Source organism: Emys orbicularis, chromosome 2, assembly GCF_028017835.1.
Source record: "Emys orbicularis isolate rEmyOrb1 chromosome 2, rEmyOrb1.hap1, whole genome shotgun sequence".
Lineage (NCBI taxonomy): Eukaryota > Metazoa > Chordata > Testudines > Emydidae > Emys > Emys orbicularis.
In genome coordinates this window covers 2,529,331-2,554,001 of record NC_088684.1, presented here as the reverse complement: position 1 = coordinate 2,554,001, position 24,671 = coordinate 2,529,331, and the positions used below count along the sequence as shown (strand labels likewise).

At 65.4% G+C, this 24,671-nt stretch overlaps 1 protein-coding gene across 1 annotated transcript; it reads right to left on the bottom strand.

The window, feature by feature from the left end:
• Positions 1-15,250: 15,250 nt before the first annotated feature.
• Positions 15,251-22,263, bottom strand: SLC52A2 (solute carrier family 52 member 2). Its single transcript, XM_065399555.1, has 4 exons — positions 22,124-22,263; positions 18,487-19,354; positions 16,189-16,312; positions 15,251-15,463 (listed from the first exon to the last, which is right to left on the bottom strand). The coding sequence occupies exons 1-4, from the start codon at positions 22,251-22,253 to the stop codon at positions 15,251-15,253; spliced, it is 1,335 nt and encodes a 444-aa protein (XP_065255627.1). The 5' UTR covers positions 22,254-22,263.
• Between the last annotated feature and the right edge of the window lie 2,408 nt (positions 22,264-24,671).

The following is a 24,671-nucleotide window of genomic DNA, read 5'->3' as shown; positions in this document are numbered from 1 at the left end:
TCCCCCTCACCCTCCCTGGGAGCCAGCCAGCAGGCACAGCAGGGAGCCGCCCCCCAGGCCTGGCCCTTGCCCACAAGCCCCGCCGCCAGCTCAGGGCTCGGTGCCGCGGGCTGGGAGCTGTGGGCGAAGGACCCGGCCTGGCCCAGCACACAGGGGGCAGATGCTGCTGAGACTGCGCCGGCCAGACGGACTGGGTGAAGCTTGGACCCTGCCCTGGTGCCAGTCCCTTCAGGCCCGCTGCTCGGGGCCAGGCGCCAGGCACAGGAGGGAGCATCAGGGGCTGGGGTGCGAGGGCCGGGGAGGGTGGAGGTGACGCGTCTCTGGAGAAGGATCTGGGAGGTGTGGGGGGCAGCTGAGAGAGGCGAGAGGGAAGGATCCTGGGGGGACGGGCAGATGGGGACGGAGGAGCTGCAGGAGGGCTGAGGGGAGGAGGCAGAGGGGTAGGGGGTCACGGGCCCCTCTAGAGCCCCGGCTCTGTCAGGGCACTAACCCCCCCGCAGGCCGCAGCAGGGGGCTGCGCTGGCAGCAGCTTCGGGGAAGGTTTGTACCTGAGAGGCTCTGGTGCGAGACCCAGAGCGAGGCCCCGGTGCGGCCAGGCCTGTTTGGCTGTCCATGGACCACTGAGCCAAGGCACCGGCAAACGGCTCTGACACCCAACGAAGCCTTCCCGGGGATGCTGAGGGTTACGGGGCTGCAGGTCACCCGACGCAGGGAGAGAGGCAGCAGATCTGCACAGGAATCCTTTGCCTCCCGTGGGGCGTCTGTGCCCCCGCCATTGACACCCAAGGCTGTGTGTGTGTGGGGGGGGGGCAGCACAACGCAGAGCAGGGCTGAGCAGTATCACCCACAGCAAGGAGCCAGCAGGCCTGGCCAGGCTGCCCCCTGCCCTTTGCACCCGCGGCGTCCCCAGCGGATCAGAAAGACTTGTGCAGCGTCGCCAACTGGAGAGTTTCTTGGCAGTCTCGCGCTGTTTTCCTTAAAGCGCCAGCTCCTGGAGTCACGGGGTTCGGGGAGACCCGCAGCCTCCACGGAGCACACGGGGCTCTGGAGAAAAGCTGGAGATGGCTCCCGAGTGCCTCCCTAGAGGCCCAGCCTGTGTCTGCACTACAGCCGTCTCTGGCACAGCCGTGCCCAGCGGGGCGTGGTGGGGTGTGAGCCCCGATGGGCAGCGCCATGACGGGGACCCTCTAGTGCGAATGCGCGTATCCCAGCAACGCTGCCGCTGGCGTCATTCGGTGGAATAGCCAGCGGTAAAAGCGCAGCTTGGCCGGTACAGGACCCCAGCGCTGCTGGAGTCCCAGTAGGGCCAGCGCGGAGCTGGGACACTGGGCGGCCCCGAGCCTCGTCTCTGTGGTGCTTGGCTACCTGATCCTTGCTCCTGTGCCCAGGGTCTGCCCTGAACTCCACACGGGGGCTTGGGAAGGAGTTTCCCCCGGTTAGGGGTTCGCCTTCCCCTGCAGCGTGCGGGTCACGTGCCAGGGTGTAGCTCACTGGGACATTCCCTGCCATTGGGGAGCCTCGGGGGACCGGTGCCCCGGGTCCCTGCTGTTCTCTGCCTGTGGCACACACCAGGCCAGGCTGCCGTGATCTCCTCTCCACAGCTGGGTTTGCTGTGCGGGTGCTGACTGGCTGAGAGGCTGCTTGGGCAGAAATGGGCTTTGCAGGGGCCAGGTCCCGGCGGAGCTGTTCTCGGAGCCGTGTGGGGAGCTCCCGGCAGCGCTCGCTGGGCCAGGGCACCCAGCGCCCGGGAGGGGCCTCTCTAGCTAGTATTTCCATCAACCCCCAGCCTGGGACTGGAAGGGGTGCTGGGGCCAGCCCAGCCCGGCCCTGCCCTGGGGACACGGAGCTGGGACCGCTGGTTTCCCAGCTGCCTGGCAGCGCCCCGGGGGGATCTCCAAGCGCTCGGACTGGGCTGTGCTTTGGAGCCGCGGTGGAGCCAGGAGACACTTCACTGCTCTGCGCTGTAATAAGTGACCACGGCCAGGTTAGGCTTTAACTCCAGCTCAGGGGCTCCAGGCAGCTCCCCAGGGAATCGCTACGCTCAGCACCGGATGCCTAGGGCAAGGTCCGGCCTTTGGCTCGACCTGCTCACGGGGCTGACCGAAGCCAGCGGCCGGGACTGGCCGAGATTAACCCTCCTTTCCGGCCTGCTCCCGCGCTCTGGGAAGGGGCACGAAGGGATTCCAGTGACGCCCGGCACGGCCCTGGGGCTGCGAGTCTGTTACTGGGGGTTAGGAGCGGCCGAGTGACCCGCTGGACTCGAACGATCAATGAACCCTTATTGTAACGCTGGCCGAGGCCGCAGCTGCCCAGTCTCCGTGGGCTGCCCCAGGGCTCGGTCTGTCTCCAGCTCTTGTCTTACACCCCGGCTGGCGGCTTTGATCTGTGTTTCTGCAGCGCCTCGCACGAGGGGCTGGGCCAGGAGTGAGGGCTGTCTTGAGCCCCTCTCCCCGTGGAGGGAGCCAGGGTGCGTGTGGGAAGCCCTCCCCCAGGCAGCACATGACTGCCAGCTTCCGCCTGCCCCCCGCAAGCCCCCCCACTGAGCCAGCCTGGGATGTGACCCAAGGGGGGGCAAGATCTCCCCTCCCCACCGTGCACCCCCCGTTCTCTGCCTGCTCGGTCTGATCCTGCACACGACGGACATAGCTGGGTCCCTGGGGGGGGCTGGGCCCCAGGATCTGACTGGCCCGAGGCCGAGTCCAGCCCCTGGGCCAGCTGGGGCAATGCATGGGGCCAGCAGTACAGTCCTGTCACTCAGCTGCCCTGGCCTGGGGGGTGGAGCTAAACCCTGCTGGGTAACTGATCTGCAGAGCCAGAGCTCAGAGGTGGCGGCTCATCTCTTCCTCCCCCGGGGCGGGCCGGGCTTCCTGGGGTCACTTAAGGCCCCAAGCAATGCAGGTCTCCCCTTCCCCGGGGGACGAATCCCCACGGACGTGTCCGGCTATCAGCCCCAGTGTCCGTCCCCCAGGGGTGTGTGCGGCGGCGTGAGCACGAGGGGGTCCCCGTGCAGGAAGGCTCTGCCAGGCTCCTCCTGGCACCTTGTGCCCTGTGCACTCACACGGATCCCCACACAGGGCTGGTGTCCTGCTGTGACCTGGGGCTCTGCCCATGGGACAAATGGCTGCAATGCCGGTCCTCTGACAGGCATCACCACACACACCCTAGGTCACCCGACAGGCGTCATCACACACCCACGCACGCACACACACACCCCATATCACCTGACAGGCATCATCACACACACACCCACACCCACACCCACACCCACCATATCACCTGACAGGCATCATCATCACACACACACACACACACACACACACACACACACACACACACACACACACCATGTCACTCAGCAGGTGTCATCACACTCACACACTCACACACATATCATGTCAGCTGACAGGCGTCATCACACACACACATACAGACGCACATGCACACGCACACACCATGTCACCCGACAGGCATCATCATCACACACACACACACATGCGCACACACACCATATCACCTGACAGGCATCATCATCATACACACACACACACACACACACACACACACACCATGTCACTCGACAGGCATCATCATCACACACACACACACACACACACACACACACACACACACACACACACACACACACACCATGTCACTCAGCAGGCATCATCCCACTCACACACACAGACACACATGCACACGCACACACCATGTCACCCGACAGGCATCATCATCACACATACACACATGCACACACCCACCATATCACCTGACAGGCATCATCATCATTACACACACACAATGTCACTCGACAGGCGTCATCACACACACACCATGTCACTCGACAGGCATCATCTCACACTCACACACGCACACACCATGTCACCCAACAGGCATCATCTCTCTCTCTCTCTCTCTCTCTCTCTCTCTCACACACACACACACACACACACACACCATGTCACTCATCTGGCATAATCACACAGACACACACGCATGCACACCACCCCCGTGTCACTTGACAGGTGTCATCACACACACACACATGTGCGCGCACCCCCCCACACCATGTCACTTGACAGGCATCACACACACATGCACACACATGCATGCACACACACACCATGTCACCCGACAGGCATTTTCATACACACACACCCCCATGTCACTCAACAGGCATCATCAAACACGCACACATCACGTCACTCGACAGGCATAATCACACACACACACACACACACACACACACACACACACACACACACACACACACCATGTCACCCGACGGGCATAATCACACACACACACTATGTCACCCGACGGGCATAATCACACACACATCCACACACCCACACACCCACACCATCTCACTTGACAGGCATCATCTCTCTCTCTCACACACACTCACTCTCACACACCCACGTCACTTGACAGGCATCATCTCACACACGCACACACACCCCGTTGTCACTCGACAGGTGTCATCACGCACATACAGAGGCACACTCACGTACATGCACATGCACACACACGCACACACCATGTCACTCGATAGGCATCATCACACACACACACACACACACACTCACACACACACCTATGCGCACAGGCAGATGCCACCTGTTACACATTCCCCCAAAGCTCCCCCCACCTTGGCAGCCTGGCCCCCGGGCAAGGGCAGCCGCTTTCCAGCCCTCTCCTACCTCGCAGGGCTGGTCTGTTCTCTCTCTGCCTGCTCCGAGCCCAGCCGCTCTGGAAGTGCAGCGCTCAGGGCCCCTCCCTGCTGCCTGGGCCGGTCCTGGCTGCTCTGCCTGCGTAATGTGCTGCCTGGGGCAGTGGCAGGGGCAGCGATTGGCCGCCTGTTGGGCCGGGCTGCTGCCCTGGAGGTGGGCAGGGGAGCTCGGGCTGCCCTGGCACGTGTAGCTGCCTGGCCCGGCTGGTTTATGGATCAGCGCCTCTGGCGCCGAGCCGCAGCCGGGGTGAGCAGGGACGGAGTCCAGCCGGGGGCTGGCACGAAGCCGCGTCGCTCGGCAGAGCTGGAGGAGCCGCGGAGGCACCTGGCTCAGCTGGTGACCCTGCGATGGGTGAAATTGCCCGGGCGCAGGGCGCCTGACGCACCCACGGGTCTGCCTGTGTCCTGCTGGAGTCTCTCCTCCTGGCCTTGGGCTGGAACCTCTTTGGGGGCAGGGACGGGCTCTTTGTTCTGGGTTTGTGCAGCACCAAACGCAGCGGGGGCCTGGGCTCCCAGGCGGTGCCATAATCCACAGAATGACGTGTGGACGGAATGGGGCCAGGGTGGCAAAATGGGCACGGGCAGAATGAAGCTGCCTGTATCTGAGCACGACCTTGGCCCCCTTGGGCAGACGTCCTGTGATACTGGCTGTAATGCCAGTGCTCAGCCCCCCCGGAGCCCTGCCTCATTCAGAGCTCAGCCCCCCCCTGGAGCCCTGCCTCATTCAGAGCTCAGCCCCCCCCCCAGAGCCCTGCCTCATTCAGTGCTCAGCCCCCCCCCCTGGAGTCCTGCCTCATTCAGAGCTCAGCCCCCCCCCCCACCCCGGAGTCCTGCCTCATTCAGTGCTCAGCCCCCCCCCCGAGTCCTGCCTCACTCAGAGCTCAGCCCCCCCCCCCGGAGTCCTGCCTCACTCAGAGCTCAGCCCCCCCCCCCGGAGTCCTGCCTCATTCAGAGCTCAGCCCCCCCCCAGAGCCCTGCCTCATTCAGAGCTCAGCCCCCCCCCAGAGCCCTGCCTCATTCAGAGCTCAGCCCCCCCCCCCCGGAGTCCTGCCTCATTCAGTGCTCAGCCCCCCCCAGAGCCCTGCCTCATTCAGTGCTCAGCCCCCCCCCCCGGAGCCCTGCCTCATTCAGAGCTCAGCCCCCCCCCCCCTGGAGTCCTGCCTCATTCAGAGCTCAGCCCCCCCCAGAGCCCTGCCTCATTCAGTGCTCAGCCCCCCCCCCGAGTCCTGCCTCACTCAGAGCTCAGCCCCCCCCCCCGGAGTCCTGCCTCATTCAGTGCTCAGCCCCCCCCCCCCGGAGCCCTGCCTCATTCAGAGCTCAGCCCCCCGCAGAGCCCTGCCTCATTCAGAGCTCAGCCCCCCCCAGAGCCCTGCCTCATTCAGAGCTCAGCCCCCCCCCCAGAGCCCTGCCTCATTCAGAGCTCAGCCCCCCCCCCCGGAGTCCTGCCTCATTCAGTGCTCAGCCCCCCCCAGAGCCCTGCCTCATTCAGTGCTCAGCCCCCCCCCCCGGAGCCCTGCCTCATTCAGAGCTCAGCCCCCCCCCCCCCCCGGAGTCCTGCCTCATTCAGAGCTCAGCCCCCCCCCCACCCCGGAGTCCTGCCTCATTCAGAGCTCAGCCCCCCCCCAGAGCCCTGCCTCATTCAGAGCTCAGCCCCCCCCCCCCCGGAGTCCTGCCTCATTCAGAGCTCAGCCCCCCCCCAGAGCCCTGCCTCATTCAGACCTCAGCCCCCCCAAGCCCTGCCTCATTCAGAGCTCAGACCCCCCCAGAGCCCTGCCTCATTCAGACCTCAGCCCCCCCAAGTCCTGCCTCATTCAGAGCTCAGCCCCCCCCCCGGAGTCCTGCCTCATTCAGAGCTCAGCCCCCCCCCGAGCCCTGCCTCATTCAGAGCTCAGCCCCCCCCCAGAGTCCTGCCTCATTCAGAGCTCAGCCCCCCCCCCCCCCCCCGGAGTCCTGCCTCATTCAGAGCTCAGCCCCCCCCAGAGCCCTGCCTCATTCAGTGCTCAGCCCCCCCCCGAGTCCTGCCTCACTCAGAGCTCAGCCCCCCCCCCGGAGTCCTGCCTCATTCAGAGCTCAGCCCCCCCCCCCAGAGCCCTGCCTCATTCAGAGCTCAGCCCCCCCCAGAGCCCTGCCTCATTCAGAGCTCAGCCCCCCCCCAGAGCCCTGCCTCATTCAGAGCTCAGCCCCCCCCCCCGAGTCCTGCCTCATTCAGTGCTCAGCCCCCCCCAGAGCCCTGCCTCATTCAGTGCACAGGCCGCTGGGGCAGGGTAACCCCTGGAAGCAGCCAATGCCCCAAACCAAAGACATGAGCAGGGGCCAGTTTACATTCTGTACATAGACATCCTGCCGCTGCTGTGGGGAGCCGGGCCGGGGAATGCGCTGCAGGGAGCCGGGCCGGGGATTGGAGCCAGGCGCTGCAGGGAGCCGGGCCGGGGATTGTGCTGTGTGAGCCAGGCCGGGGATTGGGGAATGTGCTGCAGGGAGCCGGGCCGGGAATGCGCTGCAGGGAGCCGGGCCGGGGATTGGGGAATGTGCTGCAGGGAGCCGGGCCGGGAATGCGCTGCAGGGAGCCGGGCCGGGGATTGGAGCCAGGCACTGCAGGGAGCCGGGCCGGGGATTGTGCTGTGTGAGCCAGGCCGGGGATTGGGGAATGTGCTGCAGGGAGCCGGGCCGGGAATGCGCTGCAGGGAGCCGGGCCGGGGATTGGGGAATGTGCTGCAGGGAGCCGGGCCGGGAATGCGCTGCAGGGAGCCGGGCCGGGGATTGGAGCCAGGCACTGCAGGGAGCCGGGCCGGGGATTGGGGAATGTGCTGCAGGGAGCCAGGCCGGGGAATGTGCTGCAGGGAGCCGGGCCGGGGATTGGAGCCAGGCACTGCAGGGAGCCGGGCCGGGGATTGTGCTGCGGGAGCCGGCCTGGGGATTGGGGATTGTGCTGCGGGAGCCGGGCTGGGGATTGGGGATTGTGCTGCGGGAGCCGGGCTGGGGATTGGGGAATGTGCTGCAGGGAGCCAGGCCGGGGAATGTGCTGCAGGGAGCCGGGCCGGGGATTGGAGCCAGGCACTGCAGGGAGCTGGGCCGGGGATTGTGCTGCGGGAGCCGGGCTGGGGATTGGGGATTGTGCTGCGGGAGCCGGGCTGGGGATTGGGGAATGTGCTGCAGGGAGCCGGGCCGGGGATTGGGGAATGTGCTGCAGGGAGCCGGGCCGGGGATTGGGGAATGTGCTGCAGGGAGCCAGGCCAGGGATTGGAGCCAGGCACTGCAGGGAGCCGGGCCGGGGATTGTGCTGCGGGAGCCGGGCCGGGGATTGGGGATTGCGCTGCGGGAGCCGGGCTGGGGATTGGGGATTGTGCTGCGGGAGCCGGGCCGGGGATTGGGGATTGTGCTGCGGGAGCCGGGCTGGGGATTGGGGATTGTGCTGCGGGAGCCGGGCCGGGGATTGGGGATTGTGCTGCGGGAGCCGGGCTGGGGATTGGGGATTGTGCTGCGGGAGCCGGGCCGGGGATTGGGGATTGTGCTGCGGGAGCCGAGCCGGGGATTGGGGATTGTGCTGCGGGAGCCGGGCTGGGGATTGGGGATTGTGCTGCGGGAGCCGGGCTGGGGATTGGGGATTGTGCTGCGGGAGCCGGGCTGGGGATTGGGGAATGCGCTGCAGGGAGCCGGGCCGGGGATTGTGCTGCGGGAGCCGGGCTGGGGATTGGGGAATGCGCTGCAGGGAGCCGGGCCGGGGAATGTGCTGCGGGAGCCGGGCTGGGGATTGGGGAATGCGCTGCAGGGAGCCGGGCCGGGGAATGTGCTGCAGGGAGCCGGGCCGGGGATTGGGGAATGCGCTGCAGGGAGCCAGGCCGGGGAATGCGCTGCAGGGAGCCGGGCCGGGGATTGGAGCCAGGCGCTGCAGGGAGCCGGGCCGGGGAATGCGCTGCAGGGAGCCGGGCCGGGGATTGGAGCCAGGCGCTGCAGGGAGCCGGGCCGGGGAATGTGCTGTGGGAGCCAGGCCGGGGATTGGGGAATGCGCTGCAGGGAGCTGGCTAGGGGGATGGGTGCTGCAGGGGGCTGCCCGTCCCCGGCACTGCAGCACCTGTAGGAGGCCCTGTGCATGCAGCGGCATGGGGAGGGCTAACACTGTCGCTCTGGTGCTCTCTGGCCAGCAGACTCGAGACGCGCCTGTCCAGTCCTGACGGCCTAGCTTGGCTGTTTGCTGCCCCGCGGGGGGTCCCACAGAGACTAGCCCCGTTCCTCAGAGCTGGAGACAGGCCCTGGGGTGGGGTGGCTTTACTTGCTGGGTTCCTGGCTTTACTTGCTGGGTTCCTCGCCCATGGGACACAGCAGTGAGTCCCTGTTGGGGGGGCCCTGTGCCCATAGGCGCTAAGGCAGGAAGAGGTGCCCAGCCTGGCATTGCAGAGCGGCCGTGCATGCGGAGGGCGGTGCTCACGCAGGACAGGCTGGGCAGGAGTCGGCGGATAAGCAGTGTCCAGTTTGGAGCGTCTGTGTCTTGATTTCCAGTTCCCAGCCGCGGGATATTCCAGGGACTGTCAGACCACGATGCTGGAAGGACCGTAGAGACACCCCGGCGACAGCGCGTGTCAAACTCCCCCGTGCCCAGCCTGCAGCCGCAGGCTCCCACCTTCTCGAGCGCGGCTGGCCATTGCCAGGGTCACCCAGGGAAATACTCTCCCCTCGCTTCACGCCTGCGCAGCGCAACTAAACCGGAGCCTCCCCCGCCTGGGAGAGCAGGCGGCTGCAGCCCCCCCTGCCCCAGAGCACAGGCCCGTGGGAGCCGTGAGAGCCAGGCTGGCCCTGTGCCCGGGAAGGCCCTGCAGGGAAACGGAAGCTCTCGCCCACCCCCGCCTGGCACAGGTGGAAGCTGAGCTGGGATGAGTCAGCAAAGCAGCAGCTCAGCCCCACGGGTCCCGCTGTGCCCTCCCAGCCCCACCCCACTGGCCCAGCCCCGTCCCCGCACTTGCCCTCTGAGTCCCTTTCACAGCCCGCCCCCCTCGGCGTTAACGGGGGGGCACTGGGGGTGTGTGTCATACTGTTCTCCACTGAGCGCCCTCCTACCGGGTGAGCGGGGCTGGCACAGAGCGGCCCAGCCTAGGGAGAGCTCCATGCAGACGCCAGGAATAGACACCCCAGGCAACAGAAACGGGCACAGCCCCAGAGCCCCTCCCCAGTCTGCCCACGGAGCTGGGCCGAGATGCCTAGTTCTTTTCTGAGCCCTGCTGTAGTCTTGGCCTTCACAACATCCCCTGGCAGCGAGTTCCACAGGTTGATGGTGCGTTGGGTGAAAAAATCCTTCCTTTGGTTTCTTTTAAAACTGCTGCCTGTTAATTTCACTGGGTGATCCCTGGGTCTTGTTATGAGGAGTAAATAACACTTCCCTATTCATTATAGACCTCTACCACATCCCCCTTAGCCGTCTCTTTTCCCAGCTGAAATGTCCCAGTCTTATTAATCTCTCCTCATACGGAAGCCGTTCCAGACCCCAAATCATTTTCATTGCCCTTCTCTGCCCCTTTCCCCATTCTAACGGAGCTCTTTGGAGCTGGGGCGACCAGACCTGCGCGCTGTACCCAAGGCCTGGGCACACCATGGCTTTGTATAGTGGCATTATGGTCGGAGTGTCCAGGAGACCCAGCCCTAGCCCCCACCCTGGCATGGACGGGGCACATCTGAACTTGCAGGACGTGAGAGCTTCACACAGGATCTCCCTGCACGGAGCAGCACCCTCAGGCACCAGGCTGGCACCTCCCGAGGGCCTCGACCATGCTCGCTGTGACACGAGCGTGCAGGTCTCAGGGGGTACCAGGCAGCCAGCCCAGCTCGGGGCAGCCTCTTTTCAAAGGGAGGGTTGGCGTTGCCCCACGCAGCATGGGCACCATCAGTGCCCGCTTCCACGGCCAGGGCTCCTGTTCTGCCCCCCCCCCCCCCGCTCTCCCCAGAGACAGCCCGAGCACCTCGCTCGATTGCACTAGCTCTGCTGGTGACTCAGGGGTGGGGCGCTCCCCTCTGAGTCCGAGCAGAACCGACTGCGCTCTGCCCACAGGCCGGTCCTGGCGCCTGCGAGCCGCTGTTATTCCCAGGGCCTCAGCCAAATCCCAGCAGAGGTTTTCCTGTTTGGCTTATTTAACATCCCCGGTCGTTTCCAAGGATGTGGGATTCTTCCTTGGGCCCTGTTCTACACCAGTGCTGGGCCCTGCCCTGCTCCACCCCAGAGCTGGCTGGGTGTCAGCCCTGCGGCTGGAGGGGGGTGATTGCTCCCCCGTCCCCCTCCAGGCCGGAGAAGCCACTAGCCCAGCTGGGCACACCGCAGTGGGGGAGCACGGCCAGCTGCGTGGGGGAGGGCGGTGGGAGGATGGAGCCGGCCGGGCTCCCTCAGCCTGAGGTGCTATAGGCGGGGGAAGCAGGTGGAGCTCTAGGCAGGCGTCTCAATGCGCAGCAGTTATGAAACTGGCCTACCCCTGACCCCCAGCTCCCACGGAGAGGGGCAGTGATGGGAGCGTTACCTACGCCCCAGGGCCCAAGCCCAGCGCACACCACTCACACCGAGGCAGCGCTTCTCCAGGCCCAGCACCAGGGCGTCCGGATGCCACCAACCTCTTTAAACTGTGCCCAGCCGAGAGGAGAAAGGGCAGTGATCTGTCGGCTGGGGCTGAGAGAAGAGCCCACAGAGGAAGAGTCAAGGCCCAAAGCTAAACCCTGCCTGTGGCTCTGAGCACAGAGAGGCCCCGGATCTCTTCTCTTGTGGCAGTGAGTTCCCCAGGCCAGAGCCAGCTGTGGGGAAAGTTCCATCTCCCGCACGCACCAGCCTGGGCCCCTGGCATGGTGGGATGCAGCCCTGCCGGAAGTCATGGTCTCTCCACCCGATGCAAGCCAAGGCCTCCAGCTGGCCCATGTTCAGCAGGGAACCAGTGCAGCGTGGGGCAGCAGGGACTGCGCCCACAGGGACCTGGGGCACTGCGCTGAGCGCCAGGGGAACATCAAGGCAGCTCCCTCACCAGCTGGAATGAGCTGCGGGAACCAAGCCCAGCAGCCCCAGATGTGTGGGGCACCCTGGCCAGCTCTGGGTCTGCAAGATGGGGCACAATCTTCTCCCCAGCCATGGAGGGGAGGAGCAGACAGATTCCTCCCCGGTTGGCCTCCAAGGAGAACATCCAGGCTCCCATAGTACCCAGAGTCCTAGGCAAGGGGATGGGGCAGGCCCAGCCGGGAGCTCACACAAAGGGACTTTGGGCCCGGCCCAGCCCTGCCCTATGCCGTGCAGAGTACAGTGCAGACCCCAGGGCAGGGCTAGTCACGTGCTGGCACTTCCTGAACTGCCCGACAATCAACCCTTCCAGGCATCCTTCCCCGTGCAGCAGGCAGGGACCAAGGCGGAGCTGCCTGCCTCCCCCCAGCACAGACACCCCTCGCCGCTGTCCTGCAGCCTCCCTTCCCTCTGGAGCCAGCCCAGCTCCCCGCCACCGGCCAGCATCCCCAGGAGCTCCTGTGATGAAGTGGGGGGGTTTCTTGTTTTCTGTGGAGTTTTCAATGGTTTGCATGCGGAGGGGGTGGGACTCAGTTTCCCTGGGTGTTACTGGTTTAATGAGGGGAGGGGAGAGGGAACGTGGGACCCCAGCCAATGGCCGGGAGGATGGATACCCCAGCAACCGGTGACCCGGCGGCCCAGCTGAGGAGACACAGCCGCTTCTGGCCAGTGGGCGGACAATGGGCTGCAGAGAGAGGACCCAGTGACCTGACCAGCCGGTTCCAGCCAGAGGACAGAAGCGAGGAGAGGAGGCCCCAGTTTACGACCCTGTTTACCTGGAGAGAAGACAATGGACAGAGGGGGCTCGGGGCCGGGGAGCTCAGATGCCCAGCTGGGAAGCAGGGGGGCTCTGGGCTGGAGAGGGGGAGCAGGCAGAGCCCACCTGGATGCAGGGAGACTGGGATGTGCTGGGCTGAGGGAGGCCAGGCCTGAGGGTCAGAGAGTTTCCTGTGCTGGGTTCAACTCTCAATAAATCCTCCTGTTTTATGCTGGCTGAGAGTCACTCCGGTCTAGAGAACAGGGTTGCATCAACCCCTTTGGGGGTGGAGGCCCTGGGGGTCCAGAGCGAGGGGACTCCCTGAGGGGGCCCACGGCAGAGACAGACGTGCTAAGGCTCAGAGAGGTGCGGCTCCAGGAGGTGGAGGGGCCTGACCCCGAGAGAGAGTGGACCCCCGAGAAGGGCTGTCTCACTAAAAGGGGCACCCCCCCATGGACCGCACAGGGCCAAGAGTGGGCATGATCTGTGAGTCTGTGACAGCTCCTCTCTACGGCACTGCACCCCAGCGCTAGCTCTCCAGGACATGCAGCCCCCGCCACGTGTCCTCCCTGTGCCCCTGCTGCCTGGCTCCAGGCCCGGCAGGGCTCCGTGTGCTCCCAAGATCACGCGGGCTTGTGGAGAGCAGCTGCGGTTTGGCCAGAGGCTGTAGCAATCTGAAGGCCGCGGAGTGTTCCAGTGGCCGGCCCCAGGCCCACACGCCCTCGTGGTGCGGCACGGCTGCTGCCTGCAGCTCCATCCATTGCACGGACAAAAGGAGCCCTGTTCTGCACGGACAGCTCCTGACACTCAGCAGCCAGACCGGGCCACGGCGCTGCCCCTGGGCATCACTAACCAGGGAGCACTCGGACCTGCATGGGCCACTGCACCCCCCTGCCTGCACGGGGCCCACACACAACTGCAGCCCTCCCTGGGCCAGGAGCCCTCTGGCTGGGAGCCACCTCGCCGGGGCTGGCGCACACAGGGCTGTCCAGGGCAGGTTTACGCCCCTGTAGCCGCATGAGAACGGCCAGACTGGGTCAGAGCAAAGGTCCATCTAGCCCAGTGTCCTGTCTGCCGACAGGGGCCAGTGCCAGCTGCCCCGGGGGGAACGAACAGAACAGGGAATCACCAGCTGATCCATCCCGTTGCCCGTTCCCAGAATGGCGCCATGACTCGCTATCTGTGCAGCCCCGCAGCTGGCTCCGTCCCTCCCAGGGGGACGCGTCGGCCCCAGGCCCCCCCAGCCCAGGGACACCAGCGCCGAGCCCCAGTGATTGGGATAAGAAGATTTATTCCTGCTGCACCCCTCCTTGGCCCATGGGGGAGGGGAGTCAGCGTCTACACAAAATCTCCATCTTTCTACTGCTGCGGAGACAGATCGCCGCCTGCCCGCCCGCCAAGCCACGTGGAGCCCGGCAGGAGCCAGTGAGACGCAGCAGCATGAGCCACCGGGCAGGCGACAGGGCCCGCGGAGGTGACACGGCCAATCACCCTGCACCAGACCTGCGACTATGGGCCTGGCTTAGGACACCCCCCAAGGCTGGGGGCTCCCTGCTGGCTTTGGTCCCAGGCTGCTCAGGGAGCAGAGTGCCCCCCCACCCCATGCAGTGAGGAACCCCCGCCCCCCCATCGCCCCAGCCTGGGCCCCCCCTGTTTTTGGGGGGCAGGAGCCATGCAGACCCGCAGAGGGGCAGGCAGCTGTTTGCCCCTTGTCCTGCCAAGATAAACACCCTGGGCTGAGAGGCTGCTGGGAGTGAAACATGGGGCCGGCTGGGCATCAGGGACCCCCCCCCCCCCCCAGGAGGTGGCCGGGGAACACCCTCCTGAAGGCGGGGCACAGACCCCAGCTCTGGGGGGAGCAGGCTGCACTGGCTGGGATCAGAGACCAGCCCCTCCTTGGGCTCCCCGGGATCCCCCTGCTAAGTGTTGGCTCTTCAGTGAGCAGGGGGCAGGGTTCCCCGGGGGCTAGCACAGCACAGGGCAGCCCCAGCCCCCAGGCAGGCAGGTTAACCCGCCAGATCCCCAGGCTCAACGCCTGCCCAGGTGCCAGGTGTGCCGTGCTTGGCGAGCTCAGTCCGTGACTGGAGCGCTGGGGGCGGGGCGGGGGCAGGGACGCCCAGGACGGGGGCAGCTCAGGGTTAACGTGTACTGAGAGCACTGGGCGGGGGCTGGGACGGCTGGGGGAGGCCGCGCAGCGAGTGGAACGGCGCTGGAGAAGGGCGCACAGCGGCTCATCCAGTCAGCGGCCATTGCAGTGGGAGCCCTGCGGGGGGACGACCCCGTGGAGCCTGGTCCTGCGCCACAGGGGCCCCCAGCTCTGGCAGCAGTGCCAGCAAAGGGGGCCCTCCCCCACCCCAGCCCCAGCTCAGTGCATCTTAAAACCTGCCGGAGAAGCAGCGAGTGCAGCAGCTGCCAGCCCCTGGGAACCAGGCCGCAAGGCAGGGCTGCTCCCCCTCTCCCCACTCAGCAGGGCTGGGCAGGCCGCCTAGCGCCTGGTCTGTACGGTAGTGTGACCGGCCCATGGCCCTGCTTCGAGCAGCAGGGGAGAGCAGAGACTCCCAGCTGGCCAGGGACACCACGGGCTTCTCCTCTGAAGCATCAGCTACTGGCCAGGAGCCGCGGGACGAGATGCCCAGAGCTCTGACTCTCTACAGCAATTCTTACGTCCCTAAGGCGGAGGTCAGCTGGTGCTAGCTCCAGCCGGGCAGAGCCCCCCATGGGGCTGCTGTGTCCTGCCCCCAGCTCATGCCCCACAGTTGTCGGCACAGTCCTGCCCGCTCTGGAAGAGGTGATAGATGCTGACGATGGGGAACATGGCCAGGGCGCCCACCAGGGAGCCCGCCTGGATGACCGCTCCACACCACACCAGCGCTGCGTGGCCGGCCTCGTGCAGCAGGCTGCCGATCACCACCTTGAGGTAGGAGAAGAGCCCCAGGAACAGGATCCAGGCCAGCACCTGTCGGGGAGAGACATGGCCTCAGCCACGGGGGCCGACCACAGCGACCCACGGGAACCCACGGGTCACGACCAACACAGCCACCCCCGCCTCGTGGGCCAGAAACCCTCTGGGAGCAAACTGGCCTGGGTGGCCGGCCGGGAACCAGGGGGCACCCGCCAGCCCCTGGGGATCCCGGGCATTGCCTGGACTCCCAGACACTTCTCCAGCCCTGGGAGCCTCGTATCAGACCAGGGCCGGCTCCAGGCACCAGCGAAGGAAGCAGGTGCTTGGGGCGGCCAATGGAAAGGGGTGGCACATCTCTCAGTCCCTCTCTTCCTCTTTGAGCTGCCGCCGAAGTGCTGCTTAAAAGAAAGAGAGGGAGCGAGGGACCCGCCGCCAAAGTGCCACCGATCGGCTTTATCTTTTTTTTTTTTTCCTTTCGCTTCGCCGCTAGGGGCGGCAAAAAAGCTGGAGCCGGCCCTGTGTCAGACACCCGGAGACTGAACCCCGAGCAGCAGCACAGGGCAGGCGGGGCAGAACCGGGAGCCACGGGAGGAGACCGGAGGGACGTTTGCCAAGGGCCCTGGGAAGCCCCGTCATTTAGAGGCTGCCTGGACGGTACCCCCGAAAACAGCCCCTGGAGCGAAGCCTCAGCCCACCAGCAGGGGACGCTGTGATGGCTCCTTTGCAGCCAGGTGCAGGGGCCCCCAGAGAGACCGGGGCCCGGACTCCACCTTACTCACCACCAGGGCGACTCCCGCGGCACTGCCCAGCAGGGGAGGGCAGGGGCTGAGCGCGGCCAGCACCATCAGATAGGCCGCAAAGACGCCTCCCAGCACAGAGATGACGCCCAAGCCCACCGCTGACCTGGGGGTAGAGAGAAGGCAAACAAGGGTCAGTCGCGGGCCCGGGGGCCGATGGGGCGAGTGGGGGCAGGGGATAGGAGCACTGCCCCGCTGTCTGAGTAGCACCGGGCACTGCCGGGGTCAGAGCGGCGCATCCGCTCCGTATGCGTTAGATTGGGCAGCACTTCCTGGGGGCGCTAAGTGCTGTGCTCTGTGGGGTGCCAGGGAGAGCTCATGAGCAAGATTTGGGGTGATTTGAGAAAGGGGCTCCCATGATAAGGCCCCTGCTGATTTAGTAACATGCTGGGTTTGGGGGGGGAGGGGGTTAAGTTATTTTGTGCACATCTGGGGCTCAAAGCAGAGCTCTGTAGGGGAGGGATTGAGCTCAGTCCGTTCCCATCGCTGTCGTGAGCGTCTACACTGAAGTGGGGCAGCGGCACAACTGTAGCGCTTTAGGTGTAGATGTACCTGACATGGGTGTGTATACGTGTGTGTGTGTGTGTGTGTGTGTGTGTGTGTGTGTGTGTGTGTGAGAACACTTGCCCAGCTGGAGCAATTCACACCTCCCCAAGCTGATGGATCAGGCTGTATCATCTCCATGGGACCTCCTCTTTCAGCTGAGAACACCTCATTGAGATGAATGGGACACATCACACCTCTCTAAGCCTGCTCTGCGAAGAGCCTCTTCCCCATAGGCTAGGCCAGATTTAGAGCTGTGGGGACATATAGGGAGGGAGAGCACAGCAGTGGGAACGTGTGGGGAGAGGGGCCTCGGAGCAGCGGGGGCGTGCGGGGAGGGGGGCTCGGAGCAGCGGGGGCGTGCGGGGAGGGGGGATCGGAGCAGCGGGGGCGTACGGGGAGGGGGGCTCGGAGCAGCGGGGGCGTACGGGGAGAGGGGCTCGGAGCAGCGGGGGCGTGCGGGGAGGGGGGATCGGAGCAGCGGGGGCGTGCGGGGAGAGGGGCTCGGAGCAGCGGGGGCGTGCGGGGAGAGGGGCTCGGAGCAGCGGGGGCGTGCGGGGAGGGGGACTCGGAGCAGCGGGGGCGTACGGGGAGGGGGGCTCGGAGCAGCGGGGGCGTACGGGGAGAGGAGCTCGGAGCAGCGGGGGCGTACGGGGAGGGGGGCTCGGAGCAGCGGGGGCGTACGGGGAGGGGGGCTCGGAGCAGCGGGGGCGTACGGGGAGAGGAGCTCGGAGCAGCGGGGGCGTACGGGGAGAGGAGCTCGGAGCAGCGGGGGCGTACGGGGAGGGGGGCTCGGAGCAGCGGGGGCGTACGGGGAGAGGAGCTCGGAGCAGCGGGGGCGTACGGGGAGGGGGGCTCGGAGCAGCGGGGGCGTACGGGGAGGGGGGCTCGGAGCAGCGGGGGCGTACGGGGAGGGGGGCTCGGAGCAGCGGGGGCGTACGGGGAGGGGGGATCGGAGCAGTGGGTGTGCTGGAGGAGTCGCAGCAGCGGTAGGGGCGTCTGAGCGGCAAGGGGGTGTTGGACCAATGCAGGGGAAAGTGGGGCTGAAAGGAAGGGGCATAGTTGTGCAATAGGGGCTCTGTCCCCGCCTCCCAGAGTCAACAGGTAGCATTGATATGTCCCCATCCCTGTAGTATCTGAGCACCTCAAACCTTCCCAGCGTTTATCCTCACAGCACCCAGGGGAGGCGCAAAGTGGGGAATGGAGACACAGAGAGATTAAGGAACGTGCCCAAGGTCACCCATTGTGTTTGTTGCGGAGCAGGGAACTGAACTCAGCTCTCCCAAGTCCCAGGGCCTAGCCGCTGGGCCAGCCTTCCTCTCAGCCCCCACTTTCCATGAATATCCCCCGACTCCCACGGGCCCCTGCCCCATCAGTCTGAGCTCGCCCCCTCCCCATCTGGCGGCTGGACGGCGGGGGGAGCCTGGCAAGCCCAGAGGCACCTGGCAGGCTCGGAGCGGGAGGTGGGGACGTGGTCTCAGTTTTACAAACGTTTAACGTGCAAAGCCCTGGACCCGGCTCGGCTGCTCACTAGGGACATCACTGGGAATGACTCAGGTACGTGCCGGGCACCCAACTCCGACCACAGGGCCACCATGCCGCTGTGACCCGCGGCTCCCCTTGCTGGCCCAGTCCAGGGCCCCCCCAGCTGCGCCAACGCCCCTCAATCCTGCCCCGCACACGGCCCCTCTCAGGCAGAGGGTAACGGAGGAGGCTGGGCCATGCGCCCGGCCCTACCTGCACAGCACAAACATGGCGACGAAGCAGGCCACGGGGTTGGCGATGTTGCTGAGCACCACGGAGAGGTGGTAGGCCATGCTCCCGTAGGGCAGGCAGGAGTAGCTCTGCACCGCAGGCAGCACGCCGTTGGTCAGCGCGTTGGAGACGCCCAGCAGCACCAGCAGGTAGATGTTCCGGCCTGTCCAGAAGGAGGTGGCCTGGGCCGGGGGGTGGGCGCCCTGGGCGATCTCCGTGGCGCTGTCCGACGTGGGGGTGCCGTCCCGCAGTGGGAAGGACTCCTCCGTCTCCACGCTGCCCTTGGAAGAGCTCTCCTGGCGGGCGGCGGAGCGGCTGGCGCGGCGGCGCTGCAGGATGAGCCCCAGGAAGGAGAGTGCCGAGACAGCGAGCATGGCGGACATCAGCCAGAAGTAGGTGGCCGCGGGAAAGTTCTCCTCCAGGTAGTGGGGCTGGGAGCCGTTGCCGGAGGTGGTGTTGCGGCACTCCAGCTTGCCCACCCCTTGGGCCAGCGCCACCACGCAGGGGAAGAGGGCGCTCAGGCCCTGGCCCACGAAGAAGGTGCGGATGAACTGCTGGGGGAACTGGTACATGAAGGGCAGGAAGGTGACGTTGGAGGTGCAGCAGACGAAGGCCAGGAGGAAGGCCAGGAGCAGGAAGGCCAGGCTGTGGGACTCCCCTGCCACTGTCGCCGTCCGGTGCCAGAAGAGAGCCAGAAAGAGGGCTGCCACCACGCCCAGCACCTGGATGGCGTGGATGACCCAGCGCTCCTTCAGCCGCCCAGGGGCCAGCCTGTGAGCCAGGGTGACGGCGATGGGGCCCACGTTCCCCAGGGCGATGAGGACTGAGAGGTAGGCAGGGAGATTCCAGCCTGGAGGGGGAGAGATGCAGCGCTAGTGACACCCTGCCACCCCCAGCCCTTTGCCCTGCTGCCGTGCAGGGCAGCCGGAGAGGGCCAGAGAGGGAAGCAGAGGCTGCAAACAGACTTCAGGACAGCACCCCGAAGGGGCCAGTGCCTGGCTTTCGCGTCGTCCCGGCTCTGGCTTGGGGGGAGATAAGGCAGCGTTCCCATGGGGCTGCTGCAGCCTTCTGTGGGATTCGCACAGCGCAGCCCTACCTAGGAGAAAGAAGCCCAGGGGCTGATCTCCCCGCAGATAGCGAGCGGGGGTGGGGGGCAGGGCTGACGCTGGCCCTTCTGCAGCTAATGAAACGCTGCTAGCAAAGCAACTCGCACAGCTCTGCTGCTGCCCCTCAATCCGGACCCACGGCCCCCTCCCCCCAGCGCTGGGTCTGCGTGGAGACCGCCCGAGAACCGAGCTCCAGCCAGCCCTAGTGGCAGGGGCCAGGCGAGGGCATGCGTGGGGAGGCTGCAGGGGAATTCCACCGAGGGAATCCAGCTGAGAGGCGGGGAGGCTCAGGCACGCAGTGCCGGGAACAGGACCTGCCCTCCCTTGGCACGGCCGGGTAACAACTCCAGCCCCTGGCAGTGCTTAGCCGGGAACACCATGTGCCCGCAGCAGGTGCAGAGGCAGCCTTCAGGTGGGCAGCCCTGGCACAACGGCGAGATCTCCAGCACCCTCAATAACCCCCCAGGGGAAGCACAGCTGCCTGCCCCCTCCCCAGGACCCTGCCTGTGCAGAGCGTGGGGCTGGCCTGACAGCCTCCTGCAGCTAGGGCCCCTCCAGCCCCAGGGCTCCCTTGCCATGGCCTGAGGAGCACTTGTGGGTGGGCTGCGGAGGGCTGGCTGCCAGCAATGCAGGCTCTGCGGGACAGGGAGGGAGCATGCCGGAGCAGCGGGGATCCTCCACAGAGGAGGAGGAGAAGCAGCTGCCCCCAGGGGGTGGAGGCACCACGGGAAGCAGGGGAAGGGGAGAAGAGGGCCCCCAGGAGGCTGGGTAGCGTGTGTGCGGGGGACCAAATGTGGGCATGACGGGGGGGGGGGGGGGGCAGGTGGCTGGCATGTGTGTGCAGAGTGGCAGAGAAGGGCAGACAGGAGGGGAGTTAAACCAGGAACAAAAGGAGCCTGGAAATCCCCCAGCTCCTCCTCCGCTGTCTCTGCCAGAATCACCAAGGTGTGGCCCACCCCATGGGAGCGCTTGGAACCCCCGAGGCCGGCTCCTCCTAGCCAACCCGGCTATGGAAGAGGCGAGTGGGCCCCTCTCTGCCCGGGGGATCAGATCCTGCTGTCGGATTGAGCAAAGGGCGAAGAGCTGCCTCCCTGTGCTCATGGCGTGGCTGTGGCAGGGCCGTGCGTGGGGCCGGTGCAGATCACTGCAGCGCTATGGGCTACCCAGCACAATCCCCTCCCCCCCCCCCCGAGCATGAACAGAGCCTCACCCGTTTGGGGGGCGGAACTGGAACAGCCCTAACACTAACTTACTGGGTCGGAGCCTCCCGGCCCTGCCTACGGCTCTTTATCCCGCTAACGAGCCAGCCCCAGCACTCCGGAAACGCCCAGTCAGCCCGCCCCGATGGCCTTCCCCAGCGCACAGCCTGCACCCCCGAGAGACGGGCTAAGAGCTGCTCTCCTCTGGGAAGCGCGGGCAGAAGGCCAAGGCCAGGCAGCACCTGCTGGCTCCCAGCACGGAGACCGGGATACCCCAACCATCCCCCAGGCAGGGCTCCCCTCGGGGAGAAGTTCTGCTGGACCCCCAGGGACTCCACAGCGTTTCTTCACTAGGCCGGCCGAGCCCCCCGGCACGGCCGCCCAGCAGCCCGGGAGCAGAACAAAGCTCCCTTGGGGCCTGTGTTCCCAGCTCCTACAGCAACCCTGCACTCAGGGCCCCGGCTAGCAATCCAGAGCCCAGAGGGCTGCTGCCCGTGTTCACACCAGCGGTGTTCCTGCTGCCTCCCTCTCCACCAAGGGCCTGCCAATGACTCTTCCTTCGCCCTGGGCCCTGGAAGCCGGAGGAGCTCGGCCCTTCCTGCCTTTGTTCTCCGCCCGGTCGGCTGGACCGTGCTGTTTGTTGCCTGGGGCTCTGGGCTGGAGCTAGTGCATCCTCGTGCTCAGCTAGCACAACACGTTCCGCACGCTTCCAGGGCAGCACATCTCTGCGCAGCCAGCTCCGGACACCGGCCCCCTCTGAGTCCAGGACACCGCCGGCAGCCAGAGCCAGCAGGGTTCCAGCTGCTCTTCTGGGGCCTTGCTCGGGCGGGGTGGCAGGCCAGCAGCTGGGTTAGTCACGATCTGCAGGAGCGTGCCCAGCTTTGGCTCCCATTCTGAGCCTTCGTGACCTGGGCGGTCGGAGCCACGCAGGCTAACGCAGCATTCGGAGGCCTTACACCGCTGGGGAGGGGCTCAGTGAGAACCCCCCACGCCCCAGAACCCCTAGTCGCTGAGCCCCGGACGAGCAGCTTTGCAGCTATTTCTCCAGGACGGGGATTGTTTGAGCCCCACCCACCCCCGTTCACGATCACAGGGATGTTACCGGGTAACGACAGCAATTCCCCATTCAACACTTTCCTCCTCTCCGCTGGCTCCGGGGCGCTGGGGCAGCTAGAAAGGAAGATGAACGGCACAGCAGAAGGCAAGACACCTGACCCCCCCACTGCGGCTGCTCCTACGTGCCAGGCGAAGCCAGGGGCATTACCCATGCCGGGCCCACAGGCTGCGCTTTATCACCACCCATCAGCGCCTCACCTTCTGGAAGCCACTTCACCACCACGGGGAGCTCCACCCACAAGGAGTTCACGGAGACCCAGGAGCCCATCCCGAAAAGGGCCACCAGCACGTGGGTGACCATGGTCTGGCCCATCACGGAGGCAGCCATCCTCTCAGCCCTGGCAAGAGAAGAGAGCAAGGTCCAGGTCAGCTAATGCACTGGTGAATAGCGCCAGCTCTGAAGGGATTGCAGACGGGGCCCTGGTTCCCGGGGCAGGCGTGCTGCAGCAGAGAGGGCAGCGCAGAGCCAGGGAGAATGGGGCGGGAAGGAGAACCTGGCATAGGAAGCAGCAGAGCCCCCTCCCAGCGACGGACAGGTACTGAGGTACATGCACAGAGCCGGGCCGGCTTCCTACACACAGCGCCATCCGTCCAGCCTGCCTCACGCCTGTCCCAGAGGCTCAGTCTGTCAGTCTCCATGGCCCAGCCAGTCCCTTGTCTGCAGGGGCCTGACAGCAAAGAGCTGCTCACGGTGGCAATCTCTGGTCTGAGCATTTGGCCACTAGGAACAGGGCACGACCAGTGAGTCAGGGTCTGTCTGTGACTAAGGGGGAAGACCCAATTGATTCCTATAAGGCAGCAGGGGCTGTCTCCGCCCCACCCGTGTCCCCTCTCGCTGGGCAGCTGGGAAGCGGAGGGATGGGGAGAACAGGGGGTTTGTACCTGGGGTTACCTCATAGGCCGGTGGATCCAAAACCGAATCGCTCCCAACAGCCCGAGCTATGCCAGGCGAAGGGCAATGAGGAGTCCAGAGCTGCTGGAGCAGGGATCCCCACAGCCAGCCATCGCTGAAAGAGACAACATCTGTTACCAGCGAGCTGGCAGCCTGGTGTGCTGGGTGGAACTGTCCTAGCAGGGCCCAGCGCCGAGCTCCAGCGGCCAGGGCTCGAGCAGGGGCGGTGCGGCGGGACAATACACGGAGCGAGCCCGTCCGAATGCTCCCATTCAACGTCTCAGCACGGTTATAAGCCAGTGAGCTGAATGCAACAAGCCAATGGTCAATTCCTATTTGCGCTGTCAGAGCCCAGGGCAGAGCTGCAGGCAGGATCCAGGGGTGCTGACAGCTGGGCAAGGCCCTCAGGAGTGGGGGAGCTGTCTTCAGACCCTCTATTCAGACTTTCGACCCAGGCTCAAGAGCAGCTGTGGGACCCACTCCCTGCACCTTTCTGTGCCCTGTGTCAGTTCTGACCAGACCTGCTGTGGGGCAGAGCCCAGGGTCCCCCAGTAGCACATGGACTGACCACCCCACACGTGCTAAATCACAGCCAGGGCACAGGGTAGGAGCCTGCTATGGAGCAGGCAGCTGGGGGAGGCTGAGTGATTAGACCCGCTGGAAGGCCAGGGTGAGTCCGGGCTCTACACAGATCCCCCCATACAAACGACAACACAAAGAGTGGCCCGGCCCATCCCCCATGGCCCAGCGGGGGGCCAGAGCCCATGTGCTCACCCCTGGGCGGGGGGGGGACCTCAGACTGCTCTGCAGTGCCTCCTCCAGCTGACCCAGGAATGATGCCGATGGTTCCCTGTCCAGCCCTCACTGGCTAATAGGAGAGGGCACCCAGCATAGGCCTGGCAGAGAGACTGGCTCCGGGAGGCGCTGAGCGGCGTTCTGCCCATGCTCGCAGTTACAGGGCCCTGAGGAGGGGTGACAAGTCGCTGCAGTTGAGGTGAGAGGAGATGGAGGTGCTGGGAAGTGACACCAGCAGCCCTCCAGGGGCGGAAATGGGCAGGGGGGGACGTGGAGAATCAGAGGATGTCAGAGCTCTGGGCAATGAGAGACCTGAGCAGAGGCGGAGATGAGCTGTGTGTAGGGAGGCTCCCCAGCAAGGCAGAGCGGACCGGAGGCGTATCTATGGGAGTGTGATTGGCTTAAGACTAGGAGCTAAGGCTGAGAGATCCAGTGACTGGGGAGCAAGAGGGAACCTGCTGAGTCTTGTTCTTCCCAAGCCCCTGGGGAAAGGGTCTCTGCAGCCTCCAGCCACATCACCTGGTGTGTTACAACTACAGCATTAGCTCCCCGAGCTGGGACCACTGCAGAACCCATCCATTGCCCAATGGGCAGAACGCGAGGGCAAGCCACTGGAGCTTGGCCTGGATTCCTACGTAACAGTACAGCCCCCTGGATGCCCCACACCCTCGTAGTGACCTTACCCGCCCCCCAAGCACCTCCCTGCCACCACCCGGTCCCAGATCTAGCTCTCTAGCCACCCGCCTCCCCACTGACCCTCGCCTGTCATCACCCTGCTCCATAGCCACATCATCTCAGCGTCAGGCTGGGACGGAACGCACCCTGTATTCACACCCTACAAACCCCGTAATCGGCTGTGGGCAAAATAGGCCTGGTCAGGTAGCATCTGAAAAATAACTCCTCGCTGGCCAATAACATCCTGGCAGAATGTGGGTAGCAACAGTCCATGTAAAGTTACAAATCCCTTCACAATGACATTGGTGGCACATGTTCAAACCCATGTAGCCCCGCCTGGGCAGGTCCTAAACAACAGGATGTGTGTTCATCTCAATTTATAAC

Bases quoted from the DNA above. Each gene is read 5' to 3' on its own strand.
- SLC52A2 (XM_065399555.1), bottom strand. From the start codon at position 22,253: ATGGCTGCCTCCGTGATGGGCCAGACCATGGTCACCCACGTGCTGGTG. The intron at 19,355-22,123 runs GTGAGGCGCTGA...CTCCCCCTCCAG, and splicing joins GGTGAAGTGGCTTCCAGAAG to GCTGGAATCTCCCTGCCTAC. The intron at 16,313-18,486 runs GTAGGGCCGGGC...CTCTACCCCCAG, and splicing joins GCCATGTTTGTGCTGTGCAG to GTCAGCGGTGGGCTTGGGCG.